Source organism: Lynx canadensis, chromosome B2 (genome assembly GCF_007474595.2).
Source record: "Lynx canadensis isolate LIC74 chromosome B2, mLynCan4.pri.v2, whole genome shotgun sequence".
NCBI lineage: Eukaryota > Metazoa > Chordata > Mammalia > Carnivora > Felidae > Lynx > Lynx canadensis.
In genome coordinates, this window is record NC_044307.1 from 41,256,780 (window position 1) to 41,273,203 (window position 16,424).

At 41.7% G+C, this 16,424-nt stretch overlaps 1 protein-coding gene and 1 pseudogene across 4 annotated transcripts in view; both read left to right on the plus strand.

Annotated features, from left to right (window-relative positions):
* The window catches only part of BICRAL (BRD4 interacting chromatin remodeling complex associated protein like), an 80,432-nt gene that overhangs the window by 27,293 nt on the left and 36,715 nt on the right, over positions 1 to 16,424 (plus strand). For 2 of the 4 annotated variants that reach the window (XM_030315522.1, XM_030315525.1), the window contains exons 1-2: positions 15,461 to 15,662; positions 15,751 to 15,819. In XM_030315522.1, the coding sequence (XP_030171382.1) occupies positions 15,570 to 15,662; positions 15,751 to 15,819 (162 nt within the window). In that variant the 5' untranslated portion in view covers positions 15,461 to 15,569. Of the gene's footprint in view, positions 1 to 11,927; positions 12,986 to 13,836; positions 13,883 to 15,460; positions 15,663 to 15,750; positions 15,820 to 16,424 lie in introns of those variants that run through there. The other 2 variants (XM_030315524.1, XM_030315523.1) reach the window with 2 other exon arrangements.
* On the plus strand, positions 197 to 2,571 carry LOC115513951 (annotated as a pseudogene).

Genomic DNA, 16,424 nt, shown 5'->3' on the forward strand with positions numbered 1-16,424 from the left:
CTTTTTTTTTTTTTTTAATGTTTGTTTATTTTGAGAGATTGAGCATGCACGTGAGCAGGGGTGGGGAGGAGACACAGAGAGAGAGGGAGAGAGAGATTCCCGACCCAGGCTTGATCCCACGAACCATGAGATCATGACCTGAGCCAAAATCACAAGTGGGACGCTTAACTGACTGAGCCACCCAGACGCCCCTAGCAGCATTTCTTTGTATCATTTCTCAATGATTTCCTGTATATTATTTTCCATAGTCGTTAAAATGTTCAATCTCTTTTAAAACATAGTAAATTATAACAACATTTTTTGGCAGGGCATCTGTTTTTTTCCCATATGATTGAGTTGTTTTTCTTCCCTGTAAGGTCTAGTGTTGGTACTCTCAAAAGCCATGCAAGGCTGTGCCAGAAACTCTTCAACTTAGACTTTTACTTGTGAGTCTTTTAAGGAACACGACTATTATTAATATAATAAATGTGCTAAAGATTTGGGAACTCCAAGGAATTATTCTGTTTATGTTTAGTACACAAATCCCTGTTTTAGGGAAGTTTATTTAATACTAAATAGATTATTATGGAAGGATACACAATCCTTTTGTCCTATGAATCTTAAAAAATGACACTTCCTTATGCCTCAGAGATTGAGTCATCTGATCTGGAGCAGAGATGGGGAGTCAGTTGACTTCTCATGACTTTTTCTACGCAGCAGGAATGGCTGTCTAGACACGTAAGGGCCCAGCATAAGCCAGTAGATCCTGGGCATTGGATGCTCCACACTGCATCCCAAATCCTGTGCTTTGTGATGCGAGAAAGTGCTCATGGGTAGCCTAGCTGTATATTTTTGGCAACTAAATAATAAGGAACTGACATCACCCGTCGAAAAGTTAGTTTTTTAGACCAAAATCTTAGTAAAGTTATTCAATAAAGTAAAAGACATTTACTAGACACGTTTATATCAGGCATTGTCCAAAACTCAGATAATACAAAGATGGAAAGAAACTGCCCCAGCTTTCATGGAACTTGTAAATTAACAAGGGGACCAGAAAAACAAAGTTTTGTCAACACACCTGTCAGATGCTAGTAACATGTCAGATGTGCTCTGGGGATACAAATAAGTAAACAATTAATTTTGCTTGGGGGTTTAAAAAAAATAGTATAATTTTACTCAAAGCCTTAAAAAATAGGCAGGCATTGTCAGTTGGCCACTTGGAGGTGGGTAGGAAGGTCTGTCTTCTCAAAAAGATAAGTGCAAAGCGAAAGAATTTAAAAAGTGATGTGATCGTTTGGGGGACATGGTCAAGATGGCAAAGAACCAAGGGTCCCTTCATTACAGGGAGGGTAGGGTGGGCAGGGATTCAAAATGAGGCTAGAGCTTTTTCTTTCCGTGCCAATAGCGTTCTTGCAGCCATGGTGAACGTTCCTAAAACCCACCACACTTTCTGCAAGAAGTGGGGTGAGCACCAACCCCACAAAATGACCCAGTACAAGAAAGGCAAAGATCCTCTTTATGCCCAGGGAAAGTGGCGTTATGACAGGAAACAGTGGCTACAGTGGGCAAACTAAGCCGATTTTCCAGAAAAAGGCTCAAACTACAAAAGAAGATTGTGCGGAGGCTTGGATGTGTTGAACCCAACCCAGATCTAAGAGAATGCTGGCTATGAAGAGATGCAAGCATTTTGAACAGGGAGGAGATAAGAGAAAGGGCCAAGGGATCCAGTTCTAAGCTTCTTATTTTGCTACATCATGAAGACAATAAAACCTTGAGGTTATGTTCCCTTCATTTGGTTGCAGTTGGTCTTTTGAGAGGCAGGTAAACTAGTGCCCTCAATAAAATTCCCTTTGTGGGGAAATTTATGCTTAAAAAAAAAGCGGCTAGAATCTACTGTAATGAGCCAGTGTTTCCAGTTCACTGATGCCAAAAAACACGACGCAGTCTAAAAGTTGCTCAGCTTCGGGATGGGTGTCTTAGCTGCTCTTCATCAGTCTTCTCAAAGCACTGTAGACTCTTTTTACTTAAATTTGGGCTGTGCTTTAGTTGAGAATAGAAGATAGGCGTAGCGAGGATAATCACAGAGAGTAATGTCTGATCAGTGTCGAAAGACATGGTGGTTGCTTTTAGAATTCTAGGTAGAGAATCCTAAGGTTGTCAGAGAAGGATTCGCAGAGGTTCAAGCTACCAGGAAGAGCATTCCAGGTAAGAAAATTGTCACCTGGACAAGGGTGGGGGGAGTGCACGTTGTGTTTGGGGGCAGGAGAGTGGCAGTTTGGCTAGAATAGCATGTAGGGGAAGAGCAGGAAATGACTTTAGCCCCATTGTGCATTCTAGGCTTAAGTAGAATTATTTTCCACTTTAGATTGTTCTCCCATAGGAATAACCTGGTCTTCAAAAAAAATACACTTTCTTGGGAAACTAAAGTAGGTTTCAAGGAGAAGGGCCTGGGGTGCCTGATCCTGTTGGAGCTTTTGCCATCTTGTGGCCAACATACTGGAAAGGATGATAGGTTCATTTCGAAAAATGTTCACTAACAACAAGGAGATATCACTTCACACCTGCTAGAATGGCAAAAAAACAAGAGATGTCAGCAAGGATGTGGACAAAATGGAACCCTAGTGCACTGTTGGTGGAAATGTAAATTGGTGCAGCCAATATGGAAAACAGTATGCAGGTTACTAAAAAAATTAAAAATAGAGCCACCATATGAGCCAGGAATCCCACTTTCAGATATATAGCTGAAGGAAATGAAATCACTGTCCCAAAGAGATATCTGCACCCCCTGTTCACAGCACCATTATTCACAATAGCCAAGATATGGAAACAACCTAAGTATCTGCCGATGGATACATCCATAAAGAAGTTGTTTTATACACACACATGCCCATATACCTACACTGGAATATTGTTCAACCATAAGAAAGAAAGACACCCTGCCATTTGTGACAGCATGGATGAACATTGAAAGCATAGCATAAACTAAGTGAAATAAGTCACACAAACATAGACAAATACTATATGATCTCACTTATATGTAGAATGTAAAAAAGTTGAACTTGCAGAAGCATACTCAGTTGGTGATTGGTTGCCAGAGGCTGGGTTTAGGAAATGGGGAGATGTTGGTCAAAGGGCACAAACTTCCTGTTATAAGATGAATAAGTTCTTTAAAAGGGGGGGTTGGGGGAAGGGAGTGCCTGGATGGCTCAGTTGGTTGAGCAACCAACTCTTGATTTAGGCTCAGGTCATGATCTCGCAGTTCATGAGCTCGAGCTCCGCATTGGGCTCTGCGCTGATAGTGTGGAGCCTGCTTGGGATTCTCTCTCTATTCTTCTCTCTCTCTCTCTCTCTCTCTCTCTCTCTCTCTCTCTCTCTCTCAAAATAAATAAATAAACTTAGAAAAAATAAGATGAATAAGTTTGAGGGATCTCATGCGTAGCATGATGACTGCAGTGTATTACATACTTGAAATTTGTTGAGAGTAGATTTTAAATATTCTTACCACACAAAAAAACTGGCAAGTATGTGAGGTGATGGAGATATTAACTAACCTTATTGTGGTCATCATTTCACAATATACACATGTATCAAATCATCACACTGTATACCATAAACCTATACTGTCTTATTTGTCCACTATATGTCAATAAAGCCAGGGGTAAGAAAGAAAAAGTCTATTGAGGCTTTGTAATACGTATGCCAGGTGCTATTCTGGATGCTGAGGTTCACTGGGGAATAGATGCAAACTTCTGCCCTGATAGAGCTGACATTCCAATGTAAATGAGTAAATACTGGATAGAGAGGTATGGAGAAATACAGGAATTACCTGTATTTGATGGGAAGGAGTGGAAGGAATGATACTGAAAGTGGTTTAAGTCATATGCTCCCAAGTAAGATTTCACCTACAGCATTTCCCTTCAGTCAAACTACCAAAAAACTGAACCCTTTCTCTGAGTTTGGAGAGTAAGCAGCCTCAATTTGTGTCTCTGAGCTGACCAGAGGCCCTTGTTTGCAGGTCCTACCTGACTGTAGTTGGGGACAGGTTCCCCAGGTTGCCTGAAATTTGCCTGAGTATGTGTTATAACATGAGGGAAAGAGTGACCAACCTCAGAGGGTCAAGGAGAAAACTCCATAGTAACCCCCAATTACTGGTGAATCTCTGCGGGAGCTGGAGGAACAGGATTCCACGTTTGATTTTTTTTTTTTCTTTTTTTTTTTTGGTGTACTATATTTCCTTTTCGTTTTTTTTTTCGTATGTCTTTTAAAAATTTTAATTCCAATGTAGTTAACATATGGCGTTATGTTAGTTTTAGTGTACGAGGACTCCATTGGTTGTTTTTTTTTAATGTTTGTTTATTTTGAGGGGAGAGGGAAGGGCAGAGAGAGGGAGCAAACAGGCTCCTCACCTTCAGCATGGAGTCTGACATGGGGCTCGAACCCATCAATTGTGAGACCATCAAAAGTCGAAATCAAGAGTCGGACACAACCAACTGAGCCACCTAGGTACCCCACAATGTTTTCAGTAACCAACTTTAGGGGCGCCTGGGTGGCTCAGTCAGTTGAGCATCCGACTTCAGCTCAGGTCATGATCTCATGGTCCATGGGTTTGAGCCCCACATCGGGCTGTCCGCTGACAGCTCAGAGCCTGGAGCCTGCTTCAGCTTCTGTGTCTCCCTCTCTCTCTGCTCCTCTCCTGCTCATTCTCTCTCTCTCTCTCTCTCTCTCTCTCTCTGAAAAATAAATAAACATGAAAAAAAAAATAACCAACTTTAGTCTATATTATTTTGAAGCAAATCCTAGACATCATAGTAATTGAACTCACACCTGCTTCAATATGGATCTCTAAAGGATGATTTTTTTAAATATAACCCCAATTTCATTATTCTGTCTAAAAAATCTTAACAGAATGTAATATATCTGTAAGTCCCACCAGGAATTACAAAATTTCAATGTTGGTATTCTCTAGGAATTTGTCAGTTTGTTAGAATTAAACTAGAATTATGTTGGGGTGCTTGAGCTGCTCAGTCAGTAGAGCATCCGACTTCAGCTCAGGTCATGAACTCACAGATCGTGAGTTCGAGTCCTGTGTCAGGCTCTGTACTGACAGCTCAGAGCCTGGAGCCTGCTTTGGACCCTGTGTCTCCTCTCTCTGTTGCTCCCCCGCTTCCTCTCTCTCTCTCTCTCTCTCAAAAATAAATAAAGATTAAAAAAATTTTTTTGACTAGTATTACATGCGTTTTTAATCATGTGAGGTCTTTGGGAACACAGTCTTTGCATAAAATGCAGCTACACTATATTTAAACCCTGAATGAATATTTATTTAGTGTTTCTTATACCTGTTTATGTGCTCTTTGCTGGGAATATGAAGATGAATATGACAAGATCCCTGCTTTTGAGGATAGCTCTATGATATTGTCTTATGCTGTTAATTTCTAGGTGATAGTCTATTAGTAACATTTAAGTTTGAAGTCAGTCTAGTGTGTTAATCCACTGTAATTGAGCCATAACTTAACACTCCTACAAGCTATGCAGTATGAGTTCAGAGCACCCCTCATTGCTGGAGGGCTTTGTTATTTTCTGAGTTTGGTATCTCTTGAACCACCTCAGCTCTGAATCTAGATGCAGCAAAGACTTTTGGGACTCAGCCAATGCTCTTTTGATAACCTCCTTTGTTGGGACCTGGGCCCCCAGCCTGGTGCAAAATTGGCAGCTGAGACTGAAAGAATATGACAAAGAGAGGCCTGGAAAGCTTTTCCCTGGGACCATCTCTGCATCAGTCAATGTGTATACAGGTCTTCTGTCTGTGGATTCTTAAGTGGATCTTGAAATTTTGAGAGGCCATTAGTAAACACGGTTAGCACAATTTTTCTGAGTCCCGAAGTTCTCCAGTGTATATGTTTCTGGACAATTTTAGAATCTGTTAATGTTTCTCACACTTGAGATCTCAGATCACCCAAGGTTATTTTCTCAGACACTAGCTTGAGAAACACTGATTTGTGTGGTTAATGATTTTATAGTCAGTAATCTTAAGGTTATTATCACTGTGTTGGAATTTATCTTAAAGAAGTTTGATGTGTTTATTAAACAATATCACTATTCTGTTGCTAAAATAATCATGATTCTTGATTTTTATGGATCCTTGGGTTTTCTTTTTTTTTTTTTTTTAGTGTTTGTTTATTTTTGACAGAGAGAGAGAGAGAGCGCGCGCGTGCGCAAGCATGAGCAGGGGAGGGGCAGAGAAAGAGGGAGACACAGAATCCAAAGCAGGCTCCAGGCTCCGAGCTGTCAGCACAGAGCCCGACGTGGGGCTCAAACTCACGAACCGTGAGATCATGACCTAAGCCGAAGTCGGACACGTAACCAACTGAGCCACCCAGGCTCCCCATGATCCTTGGGTTTTCATTTTCAGATTGACCACTCTTGATGGTCATTCTTTCACAACACACAAAAACCACTGCATTCTAGGAGTTGGAGAAGTTAAAAGGTTTTCAAACTTGTTTTCTCCTAGCTAAATGAGAATTGAAGGGGGAGAAGTGGAACATCATAGTGTCTCCACCACCAATATTTAGGCCTCCAAGAAAGCTCCTGGACACCTTGGAGAATCCTAGGTCACCAGGGAACAAAGTTTAAAAATCATAGCTGTGGCTATTAACTTCATTTAGGGGTGGACAAATGGGCCCTGAGAGATTGGAGCTTGTCGGTAATCACACAGTTAGTTAATGTCAGGTATCCAAAACAAGCCCTTTGCCTTCCAAATTCAGTGTTCTCCCCGATATGTCCCTTGCTCTGTAAACCTTGCCAGACTTTGCCCTGACCCCCTGAGGTCGGCCACTCTTTCCCCCCACCTTAGGGCACATTGTTTAGCTGGCTGGGTTTCTTAAATATGAGGTTTATTTCCATCCTGCCTCACTCTAAATAGGAATTAAAGCAGCTTTTTAAAGCCTTCAAATTCTACATTTCATGAGGTGAACCAGGGCCCAATACTGCCTACTTAATGGTCATCTTTTCCGATGGAGGAATTTTTTAATCCCCAAGTTCTTCTAATAATATTTCTTAGTCTTTTCTGTCTTCTCTTCATTGCTGCTAGAAGACATCAAAATGAAGGAAGTTCTTTGTTGAATAATAACTGAAAAACTCAGAGCCCATTGTGTTGAGTTTGATTGCTTCTTTGTATTGCAAATGAGTATAATTGTGAAAATACAGTCATGTTTTCTTTTCTAGTAAAATGTCATATTATTTTACAAAAAAGCCCAGGAGCTTCACCTGAAGAAGCTTAAGAATCCCTGCCAAAACTCTCAGCACTTCTCACATTGCATTGTGATAAATTATTGAATGTCTCCCTTCCAAAAGAAAGTGGGTGCCTTAAAATCGGAAACCATGGCAGAAAGTTTCACACTGTCTTGCAATTACAAAATTTAATAGCCCACAACTATTACAATATAGTAAAAGGAGTACAAAGAGAATACTTTAAGGGCGCCTGGGCAGCTCACCCCTGTCAGTTAAGCATACAACTCTTGATTTTTGGCTCAGGTCATGACCTGCCAGTCTGTGGGATCGAGTCCCACGTCTGGCTCTGTGCTGACAGTGCAGAGCCTGCTTGGGATTCTCTCTCTGCCTGTCTGCCTGCATCTCCCCTACTAGCTCGCGCTCTCTCGCGCTCTCTCTCTCTCTCAAAATAAATAAATAAGCTTTAAAAAAAAAGAGAGAGGGGGCGCCTGGTTGGCTCAGTCAGTTAAGCATTCTACTTTGGCTCAGGTCCTGATCTCACAGCTTGTGGGGTTAAGCCCTGCATCGGGCTCTGTGCTGACAGCTAAGAGCCTGGAGCCTGCTTCAGATTCTACATCTCCCTCTGTCCCTTCCCTGCTTGCACTGTGTGTGTGTGTGTGTCAAAATTAAAGAAACTAAAAAAAAAAAGAATACTTTATAAAATTTTTTAATGTTTATTATTTTTGAGGGAGAGACAGAGAGCAAGCAGGCAAGGGGCAGAGAAAGAGGGAAACACAGAATTGGAAACAGGCTTCAGACTGAGCTGTCAGCACAGAGCCTGATGCGGGGCTTGAACCCACAGACCATGAGATCATGACCTGAGCTGAAGTCGGCCACTTAACCAACTGAGACACCCAGGTGCGCCAAAAAAGAATATTTTATATCTTAATTGACATAAACAGCTACTTGCCCTGGGTAAATGGTTATTTTATGGCATAACTTTTTGATCATGACACTCATTGGAAAATTGTTCGCTAAGACATAGTCATTCACTTTTCAGCATTGCTTTTACAGTCCTAGAAAAATATTAAGTGTGCTTACATTTATTATTTTTAATTTATTTAATAAATAAATCATCATTTATTAACTTTAAGTGTGCTTACATTTATTATTACATTTTATGTCATGCTCATTTGATATCCCTAGCCTTAATACAGTACCTGGCACATAGTAGGTGCTAAATGTTTACTAAATGAATAATGAATAGTGACCAATTTTATTAAAGATACAGATTAAAGAAGCAGCTTTCCTCCTTCCCTAAGCTATTCTGCAGGGTAGAAAACAAAAGGAGGCATGGGATAAAACTGTACGATTGATTTAGTTTCCTCTTCCCCCCTCCTCAATATACTCTGACTTATCATTTGTGCTAATGAATTCATATAAACTGTCGTTACCTCCTAACGTGATTTTTTTTTCAAAACCTTAAAAATAGCCGTTGTAGGGCTGAGATGGAGAAACTGGGACTGAATTTACTTTCCTGCGTTAAAAAAAGTTAAAAATAGGGGCGCCTGGGTGGCGCAGTCGGTTAAGCGTCCGACTTCAGCCAGGTCACGATCTCGCGGTCCGGGAGTTCGAGCCCCGCGTCGGGCTCTGGGCTGATGGCTCAGAGCCTGGAGCCTGTTTCCGATTCTGTGTCTCCCTCTCTCTCTGCCCCTCCCCCGTTCATGCTCTGTCTCTCTCTGTCCCAAAAATAAATAAACGTTGAAAAAAAAAATTTTTTTTTATAAAAAAAAAAAAAAAAAGTTAAAAATAGGATAAAATATATTAAACAGTGGTTTTGAGACATGGGAAATCAGGCAGCATGGAGAGCAACTCCTGAGAAATGGAAAACGAATGAGGTGAGCTGTATTTGTACTTGTTCCAACTTACTGTCTGGAGAGAGTTGCCAGGCCACAGCATAGGGAAGGGGACCCCAGATGGAGTCTGATCATCCTCCAGGGATGAACTGATGTGGTTGGAAGGGGAAAGTGGCTCAAACACAAGGCACAGTACCGGAGAGGAGAGTGCTACCCAGACAGAAAACGCCTGAGTCCTCAGCTGATGACTGGTCAGTCCATGGGGGCTGAGGGACAACTACCCAAGTCCTGGGAGAGAACCACCCAAAAGGATCAGAGGAAACAACGCTTAGAGCTCACACAGGGCAGAAAATGGTTTGTGTTCCCACCTGTGAGAGCGCGAAAATCCTTGCAATCCATGAGACATCAACAAGGTACGCCATCAAGTGAAGGGTACTGCCTCAGGATAGGGCAAAACTAGCCCTAAGGATTGACAGAGCTTAAAAGCAAGCCTCAAGACGATCAAATGATTTAATAAGAACTTAATTTTGTCCTAGACAAAGTTCAAAAATATCTGCAGGGATCCAAAACTATCCAGCACTCAATAACACAAAATTAACAATGTCTGGCATCCAATAAAAATGTACCAGGCAGGGGCACCTGGGTGGTACAGTTCAGTGATTTAATTCCAGAACATTTTCATCATCCCAAAAAGAAACCCCATACCTGTGACATCTAGGTCTTTGCAGTCTTTTGCTAAAACCAAGAACGCTGCACTGGATATTCTTACACACGTGCAAAAATACCTGTAGGACAAATACCTGAAAATATTTGCCAAGTAGAATAATTTGAAATTTTGAAAGCTATTGCTAAATTATTCTCCCTAGAGGTTATGGAGTTTACACTCTACTGGCAAAGCATAAAAGTTGCTGTTTCCCCACTTCCTCACCATCATGGTCCTTTACCAAACTTTTATCTTTACCAGTCTGATAACTCGTAGTATCTCATTGAAATTTTAATTTATATTTCTCATGTTCAAAGAGAGGTTGATTATTTTTATATGTTTAGGGGCTACTTTCCTTTTTTAGTGAACTGATGGTTCATGTTTGATTTTCTGCAGGGTAGCTGTCTTTTTGTTTTGTTTTGTTTTTTTGTTTTTTTTAGGGGAAGAGAGAATCTTAAGTAGGCTCCATGTTCCGTAAGGAGACAGACACGGAGCTCAGTCTCACGACCGTGAGATCATGATCTGAACCGAAATCAAGAGTTGGATGCTCAACTGACTGAGCCACCCAAGTGTCCCTGTTTTTCTTTTGTTGTTGTTGTGTTTATAGAAGGTATTTGTGTATTAGGGAGAAAAGCCCTTTGTGATATGAACTGGAAGTATTTTTTCCACTTAATGTTTTTTTGGGTTTTTTTAGTCTTTGACTTTGTTTACTTTTTTCCTTTATCATGCAGAATTTAAAAATCTGATGTCAAATTTGTCAATCTTTTCTTTTATACTTCTGTATCTTGTGACAGACTTTCCCTACTCTAAGATTACAAAAAAACTATTTCTCCCATGTATTCTTCAGTACTTTAAGCTTCTCCTCCCCTCTCTGCCCCTATTTGTTTGATCCATCTAGAATTTATTTTTGTATAAAATGTAATTATGGATCTCCGATCTTTTCTCCATACAGCTAACACCTTTCCCCCATTGATTTAAAATGTCACTTTTATACTGTGTCCTCTTGATTAAAAGCCACTATTCAAAGTGTTGACTCCGATAAGGACAATTTTAATACTAGCTTTAATTTTTTTAAGAGTGGTAATCCGGAGCACCTGGGTGGCTCAGTCAGTTAAGTGGCCAAATCTTGATTTCGGCTCAGGTGATAACCTCACGGTCTGTGAGTTCGAGCCCCAGGTCGGGTTCTGTGCTGACCGTGCAGAGCCTGCTTGGGATTCTCTCTCTCCTTCTCTCTGCCCCTCCCGTGTTTGTACGCATGCACACATTCTCCGCCCCCCCCCTCAAAATGACTAAATAAAAATAAACTTAAAAACATAAAAAGAGTGTAATCAGGTGTCTGAGGCAGTGATTTCTGACCTGTTGGGATGCCTGTCAGGATTCTGTAAGAATCCTGGAAGAATTCAGGAAGAGGCCCCTTCCCTCTGTGACAAATCCTCCTGTCATCAGCTGCTGTTACTGAGGGGAGTGTGTCTCCCTCAAGTGTGTTGGGCCAAGAAGTAGTTTTTAACCATTGACCTAGGGGGACTTCTCTTTCACAGAGCGTTCTAAATTTCACCTAGTGATTCCAGGGTGGTTACTTTACAGAGGAAAGAGCCTCAGCAAGAGTCCAGAAGGAAAGGGGGAGCCTACCTATCCAAAGAAAACTAAACTCTTTACCTTGGAGACATTAGTTTCTGATCCTCAGGTTGTCTTCCCACACTAGAATTGTCAATTTCTACACCTCTCCTTTGGGAAATTGCCTTTGGTGGACCATGTGTCCTCCTGGGGAAAGGAACTACTGGGTTAGATGTGGGATGACTGTGCTTTGGCAGTGTGCAGAGCTGGGGACATAGCGATAAGAGTCATCTCTTTTAATTTGAAACTCTTTAAAGTCAGAAAAGAGGATGGCCCTTTAAAAAGTGGAATTCTCCGGGTACCCCTGACTATAAAATAGACTCGTGGAGTTCTACCCACAGGGGGCTAGCGACAGAGGCTTGTGTGGTTGGATGGATGCCACTGACTAGGACAGATGTCCCCAGGGAGCATTCTGTCAAGTGTTGGAGCAGCCCCTTCAGTTTGATAGGGGAGGATGCACAATGGCTTTTACTTTCATCCAAAGTTGTGTAAGTGTTCTCTTGTTTACGCCACTCAAGGAGTAGCTGGTCACTTTGAACTTTGGGGTAGCAGATGTTCTCAGTGCTTGAAAGTCCCAGTGGCGGTGACACCTTGGTAGAGTGACCGGCGCTGACATCCTTTCTCAGTTTGTTAACCTTTGGGTGTCTCTTCCGCTAGAGGAACGTGTACAGGTGTGAAGTCGTGAGGGAAGCTGGGATAGTTGGGAAAGGTTGTTGTGGTATAGGCTATTTTTCCCTTACATTTTCATTAGTTTGTTCCAGAAACTATGGACACTATAAATAATAATAAATCATATCCACTTTATAGGCTTCATGATATGTCCTAATTGCCTAATTTATTCCACGTGATTGTGATGTCTGGGAGACGAGCTCATGGCCCAGTAATGAGCTGTGGCTGATGCAGTTCTACCACATAAAATATCAGGATTTAAGGGAGGCTTCCCACAGATTTCTCTGTATCTATTTAATGATCGTTTTCCTGCTTTTCCTAGCTGTGGCATTTTCACTTCTCAGAAGTCTGGTCTTGCTAGCATGTTCCTAAGTAACTCCACATCTGAGGCCTCAAAGCACATTTCACCTTGCCTGCCACCCTTTTCACACTTTAGCCTGGATGTTACCCTTGGATCGGCCTTCCCCCTCTTCTTCCTCCTGTGTCACCCACCATCTCGCCTCTCCACCAGAGTTCCACTCAGATGCCTGCTCGTCACCCCCAGGCCATTCAGCACCTGAACAAATCCCCCCACTGTGGGAAGGTCTCACATTGGGGGATACTTACCCCTTCCAGACCCTTCCTGGGGAGAGCAAGTTTCCTTCCATGTGGCAGGAGCCAGTTTTGTACTTGTCTGGCCTCGTGACTGAGAGGATGGGAGGTCTGGGGGAGCTGGAGAGGAGATGGCAGTTTTAACCAAGGAAAAAACACGGAGTGGAAATGATCCCTTCTGCCTTCTTCGGGCGTGTCCCTCTTCTGGGCATCTCTTCAGGATTTCATTCCTCCGTCCAACTGCCGTTCACAACTGCCCTTTCCAACTGCTCCAGAACTCTTGGCCCCGGCATTCCGTGATGTAAATTATTCCACGCATGGCTCGAAATGGGTGCGAAGCAGTGTTGCCAGGTGTCGGATCACTAGTGTAAGTTTACCGGATCTCGGGGGAGGGACGAGAAAGGGGGAGAACTGCTCTTGGAATTTGTCCGGTTGTTACCATTTCAGCCCGGAGCACAGTCACTGCGCTGGCTGAGCTTGATGCTGGCGGTGGCTGGGGAGAGAGGGAGCTTGCTGGGGGCTGGGAGCCGGGGGTGAATTGAGGGTTGAGATTTTCCACTTTAAAGATTCCAGTGATGGGATGTAGATTGTTTGGAATTGAAGGGTTGGCGGTGCTGCTGCTGCTCCTGGGGGAGGAACCTGGGACCTCCAGGGCAAAGCCAAAGCCAAAGCCTGTAGCAGTCCAGCCTGGAGCTATGGTGTCTCCTCTGTCTCAGAAAAGTAGGGAGAACCGGCTTTTCTGTTTCTGTAAAGAGAGCCAAACTATGGCAAGAAATCCACATTGCTCACCGTGTTTGGAAACACTCGGTCATAAAACTCAAACACCTCTTGGATGCATGAGATTTTTCTCTAAAACAAATACTATTTTCTCCCCTTTTGCACGATATGTTTTGAGGAAGTTCCTGTTCCTGGTTTACGGTCCCTTTGGGGAATCTGTGTGGGAAGGATTGCCGCCAACTATCTTTGATTTATCTAGATTCCTTTTTGACTTGTAAGTTAAGGATTTGTGTTCAATAAAAACAACTTAAATTGAATATTTAGTCTCTTGAATAACCACAAAATTAAAAAAAAACTCCCATTAAAAACAAGCAGTTAAAGAAAAAGCTTCCATGAATTACACAGTTATTTAGGAAAGTATAGAGTGTATTTTTGTGTGGCGTTGGCGCGACTGGCTTTAATCTGCTTTCTAACCAGCGTTCTCTTATTCCTTTTGTGTAGTTGTCATGGATGATGACGACGACTCGTGTCTCCTTGATCTTATTGGGTAAGATGCTCATTCCAGAACCAGGGTGAATCAGATGTGTAAGGTTTGCCGTACTAAAACAACCTACTAAGCTAGCATATTAAAACTGGGTGGGTTTTGGGGGCACCTGGCTGCCTCAGTCAGTGGAGCGTGTGACTCTTGATCTCAGGGGCATGAGTTCAAGCCCTACATTGGGAGTAGATTACCTAAAATTTAAACTTATACCCCAATGTTTATAGCAGCACTTTCAACAAGAGCCAAATTATGGAAAGAGCCTAAATGTCCATCAACTGATGAATGGATAAAGAAGTTGTGGTTTATATATACAATGGAATACTACTTAGCAATGAGAAAGAATGAAATATGGCCTTTTGTAGCAACGTGGATGGAACTGGCGAGTGTTATGCTAAGTGAAATAAGTCATACAGAGAAAGACAGATACCATATGTTTTCACTCTTATGTGGATCCTGAGAAACTTAACAGAAGACCATGGGGGAGGGGAAGGGGAAAAAAAAGTTAGAGAGGGAAGGAGGCAAACCATAAGAGACTCTTAAAAACTGAGAGTAGGGGCGCCTGGGTGGCTCAGGGTTGAGCGTCTGACTTCAGCTCAGGTCATGATTTCATGGTTCATGAGTTCGAGCCCTGTGTTGGGCTCTGTGCTGATGGCTCAGAGCCTGGAGCCTGCTTCGGATTCTGTGTCTCCCTCTCTCTCTGCCCCTCCCCTATTTGTGCTCTGTCTCTCTCTGTCTCTCAGAAATAAATGTAAAAAAAAAAAAAAAAAAATTAAAAAAAACCTGAGAATAAACTGAGGGTTGATGGGGGGTGGGAGGGAGGGGAAAGTCAGTGATGGGCATTGAGGAGGGCACCTGTTGGGATGATCACTGGGAGTTGTATGGAAACCAATTTGACAATAAATTTCATATTAAAAAAAATAAAAATAAAAAAGCTGGGTGTGTTTTTAAAATAAAAATCAAGGGGCACCTGGGTTGCTCAGTTGGTTAAGCATCCGACTTCAGCTCAGGTTATGATCTCACAGGTTGCAAATTCAAGCCTTGCATTAGGCTCTCTGCTGTCTGCACAGATCCCACTTCAGATCTCTGTCTCTCTCTGCCCCTCCCTGGCACTCACGTGCATGCTCTCTCTATCTCTCTCTCTCAAAAATAAATAAACATTTAAATAAATAAATAAATAAATAAATAAATAAATAAATAATCAACATAGATTAACAAAGATATTTGGATATGATAGGGTTCATACTTAGGTTATCCTTTATTAAATTTACTTTCTAACAAATCCCAGAGACAGAAATAAGTGATAATAGGAAATGGAACAACATCAGGAAAATCAATAATAAAACCAAAAAACTAATAGGGGCGCCTTGGTGGTTCAGTCAGTTAAGCATCCAACTCCTTGATTTTGGCTCAGGCCATGATCTCATGGTTCATGAGATTGAGCCCCACATCAGGCTCTGTGCTGATAGCATGGAGCCTGCTTGGGATTCTCTCTCTCTCTCTCTCTCTCTCTCTCTCTCTCTCACTCTCTCTCTCTCTCTCTCTCTCCAAATAAATAAATAAATAAACTAAAAAAAAAAAAAAACACCCACAAAACAAAAAAACTAATAAAATCGTTTAAAAACAGGGAGAGAATTTTACTCAGGCTATGTCATTTTCTTTTGACCCTAGTGAGAATGAATCCTAAATACAGGTTATGTATTTATTTGCTGATTTCCTTTCCTTGTTGTTGTTTTCCAGAGACCCACAAGCATTGAACTATTTTCTACACGGACCTAGTAATAAATCTGTAAGTAATACTTAGAACATCACAGATATAAATTTTGTTCCTTCTTTACAGTTAAAGTAATCACCTTATTGAATTTGTACCTTTGCAGAGCAATGATGACTCAACTAGCACAGGATATTCTGCAGCCAATTCAAATTCAATTTTCGCCAACTCCAGTGTGAGTATTGGAAGCTGAATTCAGTGGTCAAGTGTTTCTCCCTCCTTGCTGCCTTGTGTCCGGAGGCTTTAATCGCCTTGGGATCCTGATGGGAGTTATTACCTTGTCTCTTATAATTGGCATGGAAGGAAATCTACCGAATGGTGCTGACATTGTCTCCTTTTAACTTAGTCAATTAAGATAAACTATATGAGATTTACTTTGCCATTTTCCTGACTTATAACCTAAGAAAGCCATATTAGGATGTTTAGGGACTTGTTACATAGCTTTAAAGAAATTACTCTTCATTGTCGTTACTTACCAAACATTTTCATCTTAAAACGAGAAAAAAAATTAATGACTGAAAATTACTGAGCATTTAGTATGTTCTTGGCACCAACCGTTTAGCATGATTAACCTCATTAATCCACGTGATAACTCCAAGAAGTAGGTTCTATTATGATCTCTATTTTATGGATGAGGAAACTAAAGCACAGAGAGTTTAGTACTTGCTCAAAATTATACAGCCAGGAATTGGAGAGCTAGGATTCTTCCTCAGATCACCAATTCTGTATTCCATATTTTCAAGCTCTAGGAGTGTCCAGACAAGAAACCTGACCTGGGGG